The 19,082-nt window shown below is 43.6% G+C and overlaps 1 protein-coding gene across 1 annotated transcript in view; it reads right to left on the bottom strand.

The window, feature by feature from the left end:
- The window catches only part of LOC127347483 (dynamin-related protein 4C), an 83,568-nt gene extending 65,065 nt beyond the window's left edge, over positions 1–18,503 (bottom strand). Inside the window, 1 exon segment of the mRNA XM_051373664.2 lies at positions 16,659–18,503. Coding sequence (XP_051229624.2) covers positions 16,659–18,503 — 1,845 coding nt within the window.
- Positions 18,504–19,082: the final 579 nt, after the last annotated feature.

The raw sequence follows: 19,082 nt of genomic DNA, 5'->3' as shown, positions 1-19,082 counted from the left end.
ATGAAAGGGAGGAAATACAATTTATTCTGTCCAGCTTTGAGGAGTTTGAATTAGGATATGCCCAAAAACCAAGTCAATTAGTGTCCTGAAAATCTGGATTATGGAAGGAACATTGCGGAAAAATAGGAACTATTAGTATACACCAACATGATGCAAGGCTTGCTGTTCTCAACTGGGCCTAGCAATCTCCACTTTAAAACTATAAATTCAAGGTTTCAAAACTTTTGTGTCTAATGAAAACTTAATACAGTATTATTTTAGTGGGACATCACAGTCCTTTCGATAGCGAGGCACCGGTAGCGATTTCGTCGAGACCCGCTGAGTTAATTTCTTAGACGCAGTCTTTTGAAGGTGCTCATAAAGGTAGAATATGCGTGCGTTTATAGTTATGAGTATATGTACGTATTTGTAAGCGTATGTGTATGTACTATGCTTCGAGGAAAAAAACAGAAATTTTGATTTTGAAAAGAGGATAGAAACTTATATCTCGTGCAAATATATCACTAAATTGAAGGAGAAAAAAATCAAAAGGAAGTTATCTCTTTTGTGGAATTTTATCACTTTCACGACACCACATGGAAGACCACGTTTGACGGGCGTTGGGAAACTGTAAATTAGTCCACGAGCAATATCGCGTTTGTACCTCAAAACAAATTGCATTTAGTAAGACGGATGAGTAATTGTGTAGTACTCCATGTACATAAGTAGAATTGTGTAGTACTTCATGTACATAAGTAATTGTGTAGTACTCCATGTACATAAGTAGACAAGTAGAACTGAGTATAGTATGGAAGTAGTAGTGAATTTACCAGCCTGAGTGTAGTACTCCATGTAAAGAGTCCACGCTTTACATGAAAAAAAACATCTGATCAGAGTCTAAAACAGTTGGAGAGTGAGTATATCATTATATACTCATGCATCCCAAATTATTTGTTGCAGACTTAGAACAACTTTAAACTAGATATGCGGCAAATAATATGGTCCGGAGAGAATATTAATTTTGGTGGAAAAATAGAATTTTAATATATTTACCACACATGTGATGTATTTGTCGTGACCAAAGAACTTCATTATTTCCTACCTCAAAATCAAAACGTGAATATTCACAAATCATAAAATTAATTCTCGGTCACAAAGTATATCTATTTCTGTAAATATTCACAAATAATAAAATTGATGATCAGTCATAAAGTATATCTATTACTGAATAATTTACAATGTACACAAATCATTTGAATTTTCATAATTTCATACAATGATATACTCCCACTGACCCATATTATTTGTCGTAGATTTAGTATAAAGTTGTACTCCCTCCGTTCCTTTTTAATTGACTCGGATTTAGTACAAACTTGTACTAAATTCGAGTCAATTAAAAAAGAACGGAGGGAGTATTAAATTTACGACAAGTAATATGAATTGGAGAGAATACTTTTTTGTGGAAAAAATAAAATTTTAATATATTTAACACATATGTGATATATATTTCAGGGCGAAAAATATTTCTTACACCAAAATCAAAATGTGAATATCCATAAATTCTATAATTAATGCTCGGTCACTTTCGGAAAACTGAAGATGTCGCCCTCGCATTTCTGCTATCATGAGGGGCCACCATCTTACATACATTCACCTGATATGTTGTGACCGCACACACGATGTTGTTGTCCGAGCATATTAGCAACCGCTCAGATTGAGTCGTCACCTATCATACTTGAAGATGGAGCCTCCGAGCATACACCCGTGACATCATATGATCTGTTCGATGGCTCCAACAACGGAGATCCCTAAGAAGACAATGTAGTTGTCGATCGGGATAAGCCCAGGGGGTATAGTGTCGACGGGCCTGCGGCAGAGCTAGATTCATGGATGGTGGTCAGTTTTTAGTCAAACTTACAGGTAGTGGTTTGAAGATCTACTAAATCTATATGTTGCATTATGCAATATGACAGTATGAATACTAATAGACAAGGTTGAGTTGTTTAACGGTAAAATAATAAGATACTACCAAAAATATATTTTATAATGACTATTTGTTATTTCTTAGAATCACAATCATGCACAAAGTTTTCAAAGGGACACATCTTGGAATATATATCCATATCTAAACATCGAGTATTTTTCAATTATAAATGAGGTAAATCAAATGGAAAGAGTTTGAATAAGCGCAAAAATAAATACTTCATATTGTTCAGATACCAAGGTGATGCCCTCGCATTTGCGAGGGCCTCTGTGCTAGTTGATACAAAATCGGGCCTTGGATGTTAGGTGTATGTCCTACTCACACCACAGCGCAGTTCGAGCGGAATAGCAACAAAAGAATGGTCGAGAGAATGAGAATTTTAATTCCTAGCCTTGGTCATAGTTTGACCAGTCCTTCAGCATTTTAATTCCTAACCTTGTTAAGAAAGAAAATAGTGCCATCGATACAAAGACTGTTCGAGCAGAAGATTTTTTATTATTATTGTTTTTTTCCTTTCTCTTCTCAGCAGAAGACCGAGACCATCATCTCCTCCCGCGGCGCACCCCCAGAGCGCCGCCGGGGATCAGATCCCATCGCCCAAACACTCCCTCCCCCTGATCCCCTCCTCTCCGCCGCTACCGCCGGCGCCGGCCGCAGTGGCAGCGGCCCATGGTACTGGACGGTTCTAGGGGAGGTGGACGTGGCGGCCATCTCCTCGATGCGGTTGGGGCTGGGTCGTCGGAGACGGACGCGGGCGGTGGTCGGGGCGGCGTTCCCCGGCCAGGCGGCGGCGCTCTTCACCGGGCCTTCATGGCTGCAAGTGGAGGAGGTCTGCCATGGGTCTTGGCTGCCCGCCTAGACCGGTCGTCTTCCCGGCGGTGCGAGCGGGCGTAGGGCGGTGGATCGGTCGGTGGAGGGTTGCAGAGAAGGCACTACGGCAGCGGCGGTCCTCGGTGTTTGCTGCCGGCGGCGGCCTCAGTGGAGCCGGTGGCGGCGCGACCAGGCCCTGATCGCGGCTATGTAGCCTGTTGGTTCCCGCACCCTAGGGTCGTTCGTCTTGCCGGATCTTCGGTGTGACAGGCGGCGAGGATGGCCGTTTGCGTGGGGGCTCGGCCTATGTAAAGGCGGTGGTCCTAGGGTTCCTCACGCGCCAAGACGAAGACCTTCTGGATGTTGATCTTCTTCATCGAGCCGGAGTGATGAGTTCCGGAAGGCTCCACCGGCGAATGAAACAGTGCATCTTATGTCTGGAGTTCGCTGGATCGGGTGGTATTCGGTCACGCGCACCCATGCTTTTATTCCGACCGTTTGGTTCTTGATATGGATATCCGAGCCTGGTACTCTAGGACAGCCATTGATATGATATTTGGGTCTAAGGTTGTACCAGTAGTTTGTTATAATCTTGTTATTAGGAGATAATAATGTAGCCAGGTCATGTTGTGGGCCATCTAGGGTTTTAATAGAGTCTGTTTGACTTGGGCCTGTCCAAGTCGAACTAGGTTAGGCCCAATAAGGGGGCCGGCCGGCCACCTCTCCCTCTCATATAAGGAGATGGCACGGCTAGGGTTTAGGGGAGTTCAAGTTTAGTCTAAAAGTTAGGTTATATCTAGTTGCGTGTGTTCACGTGTATCATCCCTCCGTTGCGAAGGTTCTTGTGTTCATCAAGGATTGTCTAGCTCAGGTTTGAGGCGTATCGATTCATCGATCCGTTGCTTGCTGGATTCGTTCCCTCTTCTCCAGGCTGCGTTCATCGCGTTGTTGGGAGGATTTACTACCCCAGGTTCTCGCTGTGAAAGATCGGGAATCAACCGAGGAGGATCGACCGGGTCCTCCCTCATCATCTGGGATCAGATTACTGGGTTGCTCACGGCGAGGTTTTGTGGATCGATCTCTTTGGATCGGTTTGCATCGGAGAAGATTGGCTCTAGATCGGAGGAGTTTGGCTCTCGGTCGAAGGAGATTCGTTGGAGGAAGTTTGGCGTTGTTTGGTACAGTTTGGAGGTCATCCATGGCTGTTTCGGAGGTCAAAATCGCGACTGGAATCGGGAAGAAGATGGAATTTTGCGACCCGCCCCGGTCCACAGGCCGGTTGATCGGGCTCTAGGCCGACCGGGCCGGTCCAAACCGGCCCCTATGCTGATGCCAACCGGCCTCATTACTGCGCCGTCCTGCCAAAATCCCGGTCTACAGGCCGGTCAGACCGGGCCTCAGGCCGGCCAGGCCGGTCCAACTGGGCCCTGGGCCGGCCCAGCCGGTCCACAGGCCGGTCCAACCGGGCCCTGGGCCGGGCAGGCCCCTGCTACTGCGGTGCCTTCTTCGGTGTCTTCCCCTGCTGCTGCGGAGAATTCTTCGTTGATTGCTCCGGTGGTGTTGGCTCATGAGGATGATGTTTTTGCTTCGTTTTCCGACGATGTAGATGGCATACAATGTTCGCGTGGCACGAAGTCCGGTTATATCTTCAATGATTTCCTTGACATCCGGAAGGGAGTAACGCGTCCAGTGTCAGAACTGAAGTGGTATTTACGTCATTCCGCGACAATTGAGCAGTACGAGGATTGGGAAAAGTACATGGAGTTGGGTTTCCGATGATGTCGTCGCTACAAAGGGAAGTTCACTGGTTATGATGCCTGCTTTCTCGCTCACCGGTGTGTGGATGATGAGTTGGACCTATATTGGTGTGATGACGTTGATAGAGGTGAGTATGCTTATACTTGGGCGGACTTCAAAAAATTTCTTCGTGGTGGTTTCGGGTTACCATTGAAGGATCGTAAGCAGTCATCCGGAGTTGGGCATGCATTGAAGGACGTGAACAAGTGCCTGGCAGAGGTAATGCAGGCGGTGGACAAGTGCATAGCTCCTTTTAAGAAGGATGTTCCGCTACCAACAGTCACTGAGGACAAGGTGAAATCTTCAGAGGAGAGGAAACCTGGCTCTAATACAAAGAGCGCTACTGTGACTGTTGAGGAGGATGTACCATTGAGCGGGCTGAATATGCAACTCAAGAAGGTACAAGGTGATGCTTGCAAGACAAGACAAGGTTCAGCGGTGGAGTTTGTTTCAGACTCAGTGCTTTATCAAGGGCAAGGCTTGCAAGTTGATGATTGATGGTGGAAGCTGTACTAATGGCATTAGCAAGGCGATGGTGCCAGCGTTGGGGTTGTCTACATGGCGTCTTCCTGAACCTAAACATCTTGAGTGGTTGAATAGCTGTGGTATGCTGAAGATTACTCACAAGGTGCGTGTGCCATTTACAGTTGATGATTATGTTGATGAGATCGATTACGATGTGTTGCCATTGGAGGTGTGTGGATTGCTACTTGGGCGTCCTTGGCAGTATGATCGCAATGTGACACATGTCAAGTAGCAAATACATATTCTTTTATGCATGGTGGCAAACAGTGGACTTTGAAGCCTTTGGGTGATGATCATATCAAGTCCGATGTGGAGTTAGTAGTGCGTAAGGAGAAGTTGCACAAGCCTAAAGTGCAGCCAAAGGTGCATGATGTTCCGAGCATTGATGTTGGTGATGTTTCAGCCATGCCTGTAGATGACAAGACAGTTCTTGTTGGTGACAAGCCGGATGAAGCTACACTTGTTGTTGATATGGATGTTGCAGCATGTGCTACAGTTCCAGTTTGTGTTGATGCCAGTATACAGACTGATGATATTTGTGCTGATGATACTTCAGTACATGTGGCGCAGATGCGTGTGGGAGGAGTGGGAGGCGAACACGTCAGTGGAGATAGTGGGCAGCGGCACTACCGTGCTAGGAGTACTGCAGTCCAGTTTTCCATGACACCGCGGATGCATCGAAGCAAGGATGGACGTGTGAGACATCTATGTGGCCCAGGAATTACACATCTTGTGTAGGGTGATACGTCTCAAACGTAACTATAATTTGTTATGTTCCATGCTAGTTTTATGACAATACTCACATGTTTTATATACACTTTATATCATTTATACGCATTTTCCGGCACTAACCTATTAACAAGATGCCGAAGCGCCAGTTCCTGTTTTCTGCTGTTTTTGGTTTCAGAAATCCTACACAGGAAATATTCTCGGAGTTGGACGAAACAAAAGCCCACGGTCTTATTTTGCACGGGGCCTTCCAGAAGTTCGAAGGGGAGATGAAGAGGGGACGCGAGGCGCCCACACCCTAGGGCGGCGCGGTGGGGCCCCTGGCCGCGCCGGCCTGTGGGGTGGGGGCCTCGTGCCTCTCCCGACTCTGCCCTTCCGCCTATTTATTCCCTCCGTCGCGAAAACCCTATTACCGAGAGCCACGATACGAGAAAACATACTGAGATGCCGCCGCCGCCAATCCCATCTCGGGGGATTCAGGAGATCGCCTCCGGCACCCTTCCGGAGAGGGGAATCATCACCCGGAGGACTCTACATCACCATGATCGCCTCCGGACTGATACATGAGTAGTTCATCCTTGGACTATGGGTCCATAGCAGTAGCTAGATGGTTGTCTTCTCCTCTTGTGCTATCATGTTAGATCTTCTGAGCTGCCTATCATGATCAAGATCATCTATTTGTAATGCTATATGTTGTGTTTGTTGGGATCCGATGAATATGGAATACTATGTCAAGTTGATTATCAATCTATCATATATATGTTGTTTATGATCTTGCATGCTCTCCGTTGCTAGTAGAGGCTCTGGCCAAGTTGATACTTCTGACTCCAAGAGGGGGTATTTATGCTCGATAGTGGGTTCATTCCTCCATTGAATCTGGGACAGTGATAGAAAGTTCTAAGGTTGTGGATGTGCTGTTGCCACTAGGGATAAAACATCAATGCTTTGTCTAAGGATATTTGTGTTGATTACATTACGCACCATACTTAATGCAATTATCTGTTGTTTGCAACTTAATACTGGAAGGGGTGCGGATGCTAACCCGAAGGTGGAATTTTTAGGCATAGATGCATGCTGGATAGCGGTCTATGTTATTTGTCGTAATGCCCTAAGTAAAACTCATATTAGTCATCATGATATGTATGTGCATTGTTATGCCCTCTCTATTTGTCAATTGCCCAACTGTAATTTGTTCACCCAACATGCTATTTCTTATTGGAGAGACACCATTAGTGAACTGTGGACCCCGGTCCATTCTTTTACATCTGAAATATAATCTACTGCAATCATTGTTCTCTGCTATTCTTTGCAAACAAACATCATTCTCCACACCATACGTTTAATCCTTTGTTTACAGCAAGCCGGTGAGATTGACAACCTCACTGTTAAGTTGGGGCAAAGTATTTTGATTGTGTTGTGCAGGTTCCACGTTGGCGCCGGAATCCCTGGTGTTGCGCCGTACTACACTCCTTCACCAACAACCTTCACGTGGCCTTCATCTCCTACTGGTTCGATAACCTTGGTTTCTTACTGAGGGAAAACTTGCTGCTGTACGCATCACACCTTCCTCTTGGGGTTCCCAACGGACGTGTGCTTCACGCGTTATCACAGGGTCATGTGCAGTGACACAAGGGTCCATCAAAACCTCGCAAGAAGAAGGAATTGGCGCCAAAGTCCAAGCTCATGTGGAGAAGAAAGGAGGCGCCAAGTGTTGTATCAAGTCAAGAAGGCCGCGAGGGAGGATGTGGTGTGGATGACAAGCAAGACTTGAAGACGGCGAGGACGTGTCATATTCATATCACGTCACCTTTTTCCAGAAGACCCTCACGCGTTGGGGACAACGCTTCTTGAAGAAGGGGAGAGATGATATGGATATCCGAGCCTGGTACTCTAGGACAGCCATTGATATGCCAGTAGTTTGTTATAATCTTGTTATTAGGAGATAATAATGTAGCCAGGTCATGCTATGGGCCATCTAGGGTTTCAATAGAGTCTGTTTGACTTGGGCCTGTCCAAGTCGAACTAGGTTAGGCCCAATAAGGGTGCCGGCCGGCCACCTCTCCCTCTCATATAAGGAGATGGCACGGCTAGGGTTTAGGGGAGTTCAAGTTTAGTCTAAAAGATAGGTTATACCTAGTTGCGTGTGTTCACGTGTATCATCCCTCTAGGGGTACAGCGCTGCCGTTTATCTATATTATCCGCTGCGAAGGTTTTTGTGTTCATCAAGGATTGTCTAGCTCAGGTTTGAGGCGTATCGATTCATCGATCCGCTGCTTGCTGGATTCGTTCCCTCTTCTCCAGGCTGCGTTCATCACGTTGTTGGGAGGATTTACTACCCTAGGTTCTCGCTGTGAAAGATCGGGCATCAACCAAGGAGGATCGACCGGGTCCTCCCACATCAGTTCTGGAGGGAGCGACGCAAAGCTCTTTTTCTGTGTTGACATCAAGTGACTATGGATCCATGATGAAAGTCGGAAGAAGAGAATTTCATGAAGGCCGGATGGGAGGACTAGCTAAGGGAGGTTCAAGTCTACGAGCTGTTGAGGGACTTTCTTGGTGTTCCAGGCTTCACAGCAGCGGTATGAAAGTTGGGGCGACAACACAGGTGAAGTTCAGAGTCCTACCTTTCAAGGTGAAAACCCAAGGTCTGGCCTTAACTCGTTGTGCCTCGCAATGACCTTATTGGAGGCATTGTTTTGAGAGCGGGGACTATCTTCAGGGTGAAAACCTAAGATCTTTGATCGGACGACGACGGTGTTAGAGCATTGTTCTCTTCTTGAAGGCGTCGTTTTTTGAGAGTCTATATTTCAGATGTTGTCTTGGTGGTGGATGTATTACTATTTTTAGGCTCGAGATACTCTAGCGGGACTTTTGTTTCTTAGTTTTTTTTTTCTATTTTTTGGTTGTGTGCATCCGTAGTGCCATTAGGGTGGTGCGTTGTTGCAGAGGCTGGGTGTAATTAGTACCTTTGGATATTAATATATTCCCTTTATCGAAAAAACAACAAAACAATGGTCGAGCAGGGGCTAGTGTATGCCCGCTAATGGCTGGAGATTAGTACACAATTAACTAGCCTATACTTTATTTATTCAGATTGGTCCAGCGAACTGAAGCCCATTAGATGGTATCCCACGCTTTGCTGCGAAAACATAGGGCAATTTTTCTTCTAAATTAATAAATCTATAATGTTTAAGGTACAACCCTTTGAAAAATTCTACTGGAAAGTGTTGAACTACACTACACAAACGGCGCAAGCCCAAATATAGTATGTAGCTATTATTTGGATATGATTACCTTGTAGCCCACAAAATAGAGAATAGTTGCATGTCGCCGTGTAGTCCCTCCATTTTAAAACAAATCTCGCAACTTTATTTGATATGGATGTATCCACGTCAAAAATGCGTCTAAAATGCATCTTGTTTAACTTGCCATACTTATTTTTTAGCCGAGTAGTAGCTCACAACAATTGGAAATAGTTAAGTCATAAGTGGTACTATTGAAGGAAATAACATAATCTAAATATTTTATATTTAAAATTAACTAAGTAGCCACAGAAGTATTGCAATGATTATGTTAGAGGTCGTTTGGTATCCATCATTTGAGCCTGAAATCCTGGAATTCATTTTAAAATTTCATAGGTGGGCTGTTTGGTTGCCACAGAATTGGGTCATCATTTCATTTGGGAAATCCAGCAAAATGATGCCATGTGTAATCACAATTCCGAGCTGAAACCTGTCATTCACAATTCCTGTGGCAACCAAAAAAATTCAATATTGAATTCTACTGTCATTTACAATTCTTGTGGCAACCAAACAAGTGTCCATTTCTGGAATTACAATGTAAATGAAATGAATACATGTATTCATTTCAAAATGCTACAAATGAAATAAAAACCTGGCTTCCAAACGACTTCTTATAGTTTACTTAGCGTTAGAGTTAAGCTAACAAGCAGTTAGCTTTGTCATTAAGCTAACTACCTTGCAGTTAACATGTAGCGTTGTCCAAACGCCAATCACGTCTGTTCACAACAGACACTACCCATTGAGACGCCTGTACAGGGGCTATATATAGCCCAACAATCAATCAATAGAATCACCTTTTTAGATTAAATCTTTTATTCTCAAACACGTTATCAGCACTGACTCTACCGAGAGCAACACGCTAGATTGAGAATAGGAACGAAAGAAATACCGGCGACGAAGCTTAACCGTCTCCGCCGGCGTCCTCATCACCGGCCCTGCCTCGGCTCGCACCGACGTAGGCCCTCGCGGCGTCCCGCGCCCGCGGCAGCAGCCCTCGATCCTGCCCCCACGAGCGCAGAGGCGACGCCGGCCCCGGTGCCAGTCCTCCTGAGACGGCAGTGGCCCTCGGCCGGCTCCTCGCGGTGGCGTGGTTGCCTAGGCGCGGCGAAGGTGACGACCGACGACGGCCCCTGCGGTTGCGACTTTACGCGTGGCTCCCGGCGTCGCGGCGGCGCCCCACGTGATCCGGCCACCAGCCACGCCGACGACGGCCTCTGGCGACGCGACGCGCCGCCGTCCTCCAGGCGGCGAGACAAATCGACCTGACGGAGTCTGCCCGTCGCTCTTCTTCTCCTCAATCGACCACACGACGGTAATCTGGGCGAGCGAAGTTGATTGAAAGTGATACAAATCCATCGATTCGTATCTACTCCGTAGACAGGAAGATAGGGATTCTTATCTCTTTGTTGTATTGCAATTTAGCCCCTTCCATACTGCGTTTTTAAATGAGCCATCAGACTCGTTAGACATAGCTACCGAGTCTCCAGACTTGATATTCATAGCACATGGTTATTGTTATTTTCATTTTAAATCAATTTTTTTTCTTTAGAGAAAATATTCACAGCAGAAGGTCAGGGTATTTTTTTAAAAAAAAAAATTTGCATAAGAAATAATAAGGATGCACAATTTTACATCATGTAAAATTACCATATGAGGTCATCACGTCTTCATGCACAAGTATATATACTTGTCATGCATCCCATACTATATTTCTCAGTAAGTCATGTTACATATTTGCCTTTAGCATTCTTTGTAACATGTAATTCTGGTTAAAGCTTTATTTGCAATTGAAAAAAAAAATGACATGCAAATATCTCATTAAAATTTGAGATGAAATTGCCAACATAATATGTGATTATCTTAAATTTTGTTGTGAATCACAAGATAATGACATTGATTGTGAAAATTGCGGATTTTCAATTATTTGTTAGAGTATAACACAAGGTAGTAGGATAAGATGTCTACTGACATGTTGGAATTTGATTCCTACTACCGAGATATGTACTCCATAAATATGAATTTGAGATCAACAGACACATATGGCATGGAAGCACTAGCTTAACATTCAATTGTTCCTCTAGAGCATACTTGTTGTTTACCAAAGAAAATTTTGCTATCAAAGTAAAATTGAATTCCGGCATGATCACTACATGCTTCATTTTACATTGGTATTACATAAAATTATGAAACCTACATCATAGTACTATTGTCGTGTCTTACATCTATCAAGACAAAATCCATCATACATGACACTGATTGAGTTTCTCACAAAACTACTATAGGTTCTCCACTATATGGTGATAATTGTATTCACCATAAATAACCAATATCAAAATACATATATATGTTTTGGTAATGAATTTAACATCTCCCATCACTTTGGGTAAGAAGTCCAAAGCATTGATAGAAGTATCATTTAATATCTCAATATTGAATGTCTACTCCATGGTCATTAAGGAATTACCACGATCATTAATATGCTCAATTGAAGCATTTTCATAAAATTATTTGCTATCATAGTAAATGATTTGCATGATCATCTCATGCAGGACTAGAATCTCCATCAATGGAATTCACTAAACTCACATTAGCTAAGATAAATGGATAAATATCTATTCCTCTCTAAAATCTCCACCAAGGAGATTTTGTTGTATAAACACAATGTCAATAGGTTCTCATTAACTTTTGGGGATTTCTAGCCCATTGTAGTTATTCAGTTCGGTTGTCGATCTATCAAATCAGCTCCAAGTTTATATTTTGTGATTAGGCTATATGATGTCTTCTTATAAAGAATCATTAGATACACCCTACGGGTGATATATAGCACTACCTGAAATTCAACTATTACTCATAATACTAAGAATCTCAATGGTATTGAAAAGAACTATGAGAAATCAATGTAAAGTGGAGGTAAAATGACAAGCAGAAACATAGTGAACCTATCAAAGGGATAAGATAACTCTCAAGTTTATCAAAGATGTTATTGTATGAATCATTATACATATGAAATCCTGATTCCCAAGCCTTTTTTTTGGTAGGGTTATTCCACAATTTGATCATCTACGAGTTAAACGGGGTAATTTTGAAGCTCACTTCAAGAAACACCGTACTATAATCTTGTTACGGATTGTACTTATAATCTTCATCATGAAGAAAACATAAGCCTAGTCCGGTTGGAGATACACTCCTTTGCAATAATAGTTTTCTTGTGGAATGAAATTCCCATGACATTTTGGAGACCTTGTTTAGTCTCATACCTATCCCCATAAGCCCATATTTATGCTACCATATGTGGTATGTTGTCCATTAATATCATGTTTCTCATACATGAAATTTTAATGTATGAACTAAATTCAAACTAAACTTTGTTGCGTACAAACTATTTTTTTTATCTTGATAAATCCAAGATTTTTCATAATCCCCTTGGTCACCCATTATGGGGATAATGCGGAAAAACAAATTAGCGAAAATTTTGTTGGTCACAACACAAAAGTTGCAAAATTCTCGAATCATCATATTTTATGAGCACCTAATGTGTCATGAGAATTTGTTTTTTTAATAAGTCTCTCACACTCCGCTAAAATTTCTTGAACTTATTCACGAAGATACATGTGGACTATTCACAACTATCTGGGTCATATAATTATTTCATGGTATTCATAGACATTCTAATGGATGGTCTTATGTGGCTCTCTAATCTCCATAAACCCATGATTTTACTAAATTAATTGCCCAAATTATCAAATTAGGAGCAAAATATCAATAACATATTGGTTAAACCAATACAATTATCATTTTCACAAGCATTTGTGATTTTACTAAGTACCTCTTGTACATACCCAGAATTGTGTATCTAAATTCTTTATCAAAAGAATCAAACTAATTAAATGACCACTCTGACAAATTTTTAACATGCCAACATATTGTTGGACACATGTGGTCTTACACGCCGTAGATCTGATCCAGATCACAACAACTGCTTATCATACTGCTTCCCCTAGCAGTAAGTACGTGGAAATCAAACAAGTATTTCTCATCTGCGATAATTCGGTTATATACCGTTATCACCACCCCAACGTACATCATGGGCACTCACATCAATTTGGTATCTATGTGATAGATAATTGAGGTATAATTACTTATCCGTCAAATACCTCAAGACCCTAACAAGGGAGTTATTGATAGCCCGTACGTTGATTGCATTTGCAATAACGGCATTTTTCGGCATTAGGGGGAGATTAGTACCACAAAGAAGGCCGATAAATAAATAATAAATGTCATAGACTCTCAGTCCTTATATTCACGTACTTGAAAATCTGAACGATAAGTTCAGTCATAAATTTGCAACACATTGCAAATCTGCCACATACATTTACTCGTGACAAATATGTCACAAAATTATATTACGCATGCAACCAATGTGCCAAAAGAGTGAAGGTACCTAATGTAACCACTTGCCTCCGAAATGAGAGCAAAAGGGGGAGAAAATTGGCCACATAAGATATAAATTCGCACATGCTTCCGCGGAACAGAGGAAATTATATCCTCAACAAGTAAATGTAGTTCAACCTCAAGTTGAATAACACATAGTGGATGCTCATCATCCAATCCCAACACAATGTGCACATAATTATTTAAGTGTTGGGACATCGAAACACCTTGACTCCATTGTTATGGGAAATCACGAGGAGTTCAAATATTTTAATCACATTTCCACAAATCTTATCGATTCAACGGAATCATACAACAAAGACTACATTTTGTCGACAAATATTTATTCTTAAATTGCTGAAACCTTTAGGGCCCTGAACCAAAGTCCATGGCAGAGTGCCTAATGCACTCATATGTTGGTTCAACTAGAAGGAGGCAATTGAATAAGAATAGCACTCGCTCAGCAAGAGAGATATTTACCATCGAAATACCTACTCCTCATAAGCACCTTCCCTCTGGAAGACAAATGACCTTTTGTTAAAAAAAACAATGAGGTGGTGAAAAGCGAGGCTTGTAGCACAAGGGTTCACGCAGAGACCCGGCATCAATTATATATGATGTAACATACCTTATTGGTATAAGTGAAATTACGTTTCGATACTAATATTATTGGCAGTTATAAATAAACTATCAATTCAGCTGATGGATGTAGTGATTACATAATCATATGTATCACTCAATTTGAATATCTATATTAAAGTCCTTAAGACTTATAATCCAAATCCAAAATTAAATCGCAACATATGTGTAATAATACAAAGTCACTCTATGACTTAAAATAGTCAAACACAAATCATGTGGTTCAATTGACTATAAGAGCTCCTTCTTATAAAGGATTCCTCGTACAATAATGATTGCTTATATGTAGTCATAGACAAAATCCCTAATTGGATTCTACATGACCTTTGTATATATTAATACTTTTATCATCAAAGTTTATAATATACATGACAAGTCCTTGCAATCATATCAAGACGGAGATTTGGTTTGAACCAAGTATCAACCAAGTTTATAACTTGAGTATATTCCTTCGGAATACATATCTATCAGTTTTTACATGTCCATAAAATTTTGGAGAAATTAAATATGAATAAATCAAATCAAAGATACATAAGGTCACACTGTCCCTAACGGGGATACAAATTCATTCATACATTATAGTAGTGATGAAGTGATATTGGACCTCTTGTTCCATATATCAATACATACTACATCATGAATGCGAATATTTTGTTGTCAACATATTTAAAGTGCAAGCCCCAACTAAAAGATTTGTGTAAGTAATATCTTCCGATATATTTAAGGCTCAAACGATCTTGATTAATTCCCTTAGGAATATCAAGATTTGACCATCGTGTAATCTACGTTGGCTACAATTACCCGATCCCGAAAATGCCATATCATAGACTGAATTCAATGAAAGAGTCTTCTAAAATAAGAATACAAAATAGACTCTACCAGCTTCATATAAATGATTGACCACATTCAAGATCATGTGGTTAAGATTCAACCGAATCACCCACCATTATCTATCAGATAATACCACTTGTATTGCTCAAATGCATAAGGGTTAAATTAATATTTTTCAAACTAGGGAGATAAACACTTTGCAAACATATCATAGTCTTGCAAAGTCCAGGGAGTAAAACTCCCAAATTATAACTCGTTGATGATCATTAGATCATATATATTGTACTCTTTTTCCATTAATGAGTTTTCCCTAATGGTTTCTCACAAAAGGTTTTTAATGAGACGATATAAATACAAGTGTTAAGATATGCCACATTGTTTTCTCCTTATATTTTTCCCATTGGGTTTTAAAGAAGTTTTCCGTGGCACATCATATTGCACTCTTTGCAATATTTACACAAGATATATGCCGTACCTCCTATTTTCCCCACTGGGGTTTTTAAAGGAAGTACAAAAGGCATATTTATTATTCTCCAAACTCATTCGTGAGGTTTTTCCCTTCTCTAAGGTTTTCTCATATGAGTTCTCAAGGAGACAACAATCTTTATATGTTGTATAATTTTCTCCTTATTTTTCCCAAAGGGTTTAAAGGAGTTTTAACAACATATCAAATACTATTCTCCTTATATTTTTCCCATAGGGTTTTTGGGGGAGAATCTCAGGAATTTATAAGGACATACTCAAGGTTATAGAAGAACACTCTCAAGATCACACAAGAAGATTTCTGAAGATAACACAAGACATTTTCAAGAATTGGCGTTGTCCAAGGGGGAGTGTTAGAGTTTACTTAGCGTTAGAGTTAAGCTAACAAGCAGTTAGCTTTGTCATTAAGCTAACTACCTTGCAGTTAACATGTAGCGTTGTCCAAACGCCAATCACGTCTGTTCACAACAGACACTACCTTGTAAACCGCCATTGAGGCGCCTGTACAGGGGCTATATATAGCCCAACAATCAATCAATAGAATCACCTTTTTGGATTCAATCTTTTATTCTCAAACAGATTACACACTGAAGGAGGTTAGTTAGAAAAACATCTATACATCTCTGCCTTTCGAGCCCTGAAACTGCAGTTGCGCCTCTTTGGCTGATTGCCCTCTGTCCTCTCAAATTTAGAGAAAGAAGTAGCTAACCTGATCACATGTTGAACTAACTATGAATGACCTACATCAACCACTTAGAAACAACGTTAAACAGCAGGCATGGATAATAAATTTCTAGAAGCATGACCTAAAGCAGCACATAGATTCTTTTTTTGAAAGCTCACAACTGGAAACAGGAAAATAGTGGTGGGACTGTTATGATTTTTCTTCAGAGACAATAAACGTAGGGTTTATGTCTAAAGTGATAACTTAATCTTTTCTCTTCTATGTAATGATCAGTAGTTAGACTGAAATCCCCGAGAAAGTCGTATTCTAGAAATCCCTGAAAGAGCAACAACTTATATAACTTCCCACCGCAGCCAAAAAGAAGAGCAATGTGTAAGAATTAGCTAAAAATGTGTTAAGAAACTTAAGATATAGTTAGCTGGCAAAATAAAGTCCAAAAAAACAATTAAGTTAACTAAGCAACCAGACGCTTGACGCCGCGGAGGACGTGCAGCGCCAGCCCATCCACGAGGCGGAGCACGATGCTCCTCCAGTACGCGGCCAGGCGAGCCCGTAGGTCGAACGCCTGCCCGGCCAGGTCGTCGTGTATCCTCATGTGCGCCACCTCCACCCTCCCAAAGCCCTTCAGTGTGAGGGAAGAGGGCTGCGAGTGGTCCTTGACGGCCTCCATGAACTTGCCGTGGCCCTCCATGAGCTCGGACCACGTCTTGGTGTAGTCGGGGTTGGATGTGTAGTCGGCCACCAGCTCCATCTCGATCAGCTCCTTGACGTGCCGCGCCGACTGCGCTCGTGCCTTGTCCATGAGGCTCTGCACGGCTCGGCGGCACGACGGCTGCACCTGTGGGAAGTCCTCCAAGTGATGCAGCAGTACCTTCACCGTCAGGTCCTCGACGTAGTCCCAGACCTCGCGGACGAGGTCGTGCGGCATCTGCACGACGGTCTCCACCTTTTTCTTGAGCATGACGAGGAAGGCCGACCTTGGGAGGAAGTCGGGGAGCTTGATGCCCGTTGTCTCCTCCAGGACGTGCACCTCCTCCATCAGGAACAGGTCGCCGCCGCGCCGCGGGCACTCCGCCGGCAGCTTCTTCGCGTAAGCGTTGAGCATCTCAGCGATACGCGCTGTGCCGTGGAAGTGGCGGTCGTCGGGGTACTCATCGAACTCGCCCCTCACGAGTATCTTCTCCAGGGACGTGCACGCCCGCTTGACGATGTGGAAGAAGGCTCGCACCGCGTCGGCGACGTTGTTGAGATCGGGTGGCATCTGCTCGAGCTCGCCGCTGCTGCGGCTGAGGCGGTCGTTTATCTGCTTGACGATGTCGGGGAGGCACTTGGCGATGATGGCCGCCTAGATCTGCATGAGCCGCTGCGCCAGCACGGGGATGCCCACCATGGACTTGTCGATCTTGGACAGGAGCGGGTGCTTCTTGAACAGCCGCTCCTCCTCGGCGCGCGCCTGGTCGTACGTCTCGTCGCCGACGCGGTTGCGGACGCAGACGTACCCGAGGCCGATGTTGACGTCGTCCATGGTGACCTTGTCGAGCAGGCCCTCGGGGGCCCTGTCGGACTTGGTGACGACGGCAAGCGTGCGCTCGCCGTTGCGGTCCACCTGCTGGGACATCCTAATGGACTCGCACGTCGGGAAGTCGACGGTGGCGGAGAGCACGTTCAGGATGATGCTCTCCTTGGGCACGATGTACTCCTGGATGATCCTGGATACCTGGTCGTAGATGTCGTCGGGCTGCCCCTTGACGGGCACGCGCGTGATGCCGGGCAGGTCGACGAGGGTGAGATCCGGCACTCCGCGCTTCCGCACGACGAGGGTGATTGGGGCGTCAGAGATGCCCTTGCCAGACCCGGCGATCTCGGCGGTTGCCTCGTCGATGGCGTCGGCGACCTTGGCCTCCGAGGTGGTGACGACGCGGCCGCTGCCGTACTCAAGCTGCAGCACGGGCTGCGAGCCCTCCGCGGAAAGGTCGTCCTTAAGCCGCATGACGAGCGGCACTCGGGTGCAAATGCCCTGGCCGCGAGGGAGGCTGATGCCGGCAAGCGACTCCAGCACGCTCGACTTGCCGCTAGACTGGTCGCCGACGACGACGATGGTCGGAAGCTGGATGCCCTCCTGCGTGACCTTGAGGTGGCGGAGGCGGTCCACAGCGTCCAGGAGCGGACGTATCTGTTCGTTGTAGGATTCAGCGATGGCGCTGGCTGCGGCGCCGCTCGCGGCATCCTCTGAGTCATGGTTGTGATAATTCTTGGTTAACGATGCCTTGGACTCGGCTCGGTTCCGTGTTAATATATAGGCCAACATCGGCGAGATTTACAGAGTTGTTGTTACAACAGATAGAGAGAGGGGAAAACCGCACAACATCTTTATCTACAGATGCTTGGCTTGAACATGAAGATAGAAACAACTTAGCTTTATCTAACTAACTATTCTATCTCTAACACCCCTCCTCGATCACAACCTTTCCTAAGGTTGAGATTGTATTTAAAAGCTTCAAACTGCCGTGTTGGTAGAGCCTTTGTGAATCCATCTGCCACCTGGTCTTGAGAAGGGATAAATCTGATCTCGAGCAATTTCTTTGCTACTCTTTCCCTTACAAAATGAAAATCTATTTCTATATGTTTTGTCCTTGCATGAAAAATAGGATTGGCTGAGAGGTATGTTGCTCCCATGTTGTCACACCATAAACATGAAATTTTCTTTCTATGAACACCAAGTTCCTTCAATAATGATTCTAACCAAATAACCTCTGCAGTAGCATTTGCTAATGCTTTGTATTCAGCCTCAGTGCTTGACCTTGAGACTGTTGCCTGTTTTCTAGCACTCCAAGAAATTAGATTAGGTCCAAAAAATACTGCAAATCCTCCTGTTGATCTTCTATCA

This window comes from Lolium perenne, chromosome 4, assembly GCF_019359855.2.
Source record: "Lolium perenne isolate Kyuss_39 chromosome 4, Kyuss_2.0, whole genome shotgun sequence".
NCBI lineage: Eukaryota > Viridiplantae > Streptophyta > Magnoliopsida > Poales > Poaceae > Lolium > Lolium perenne.
The sequence above is the reverse complement of the archived record's forward strand: the minus strand, read 5'-3'. Positions and strand labels throughout refer to the sequence as shown.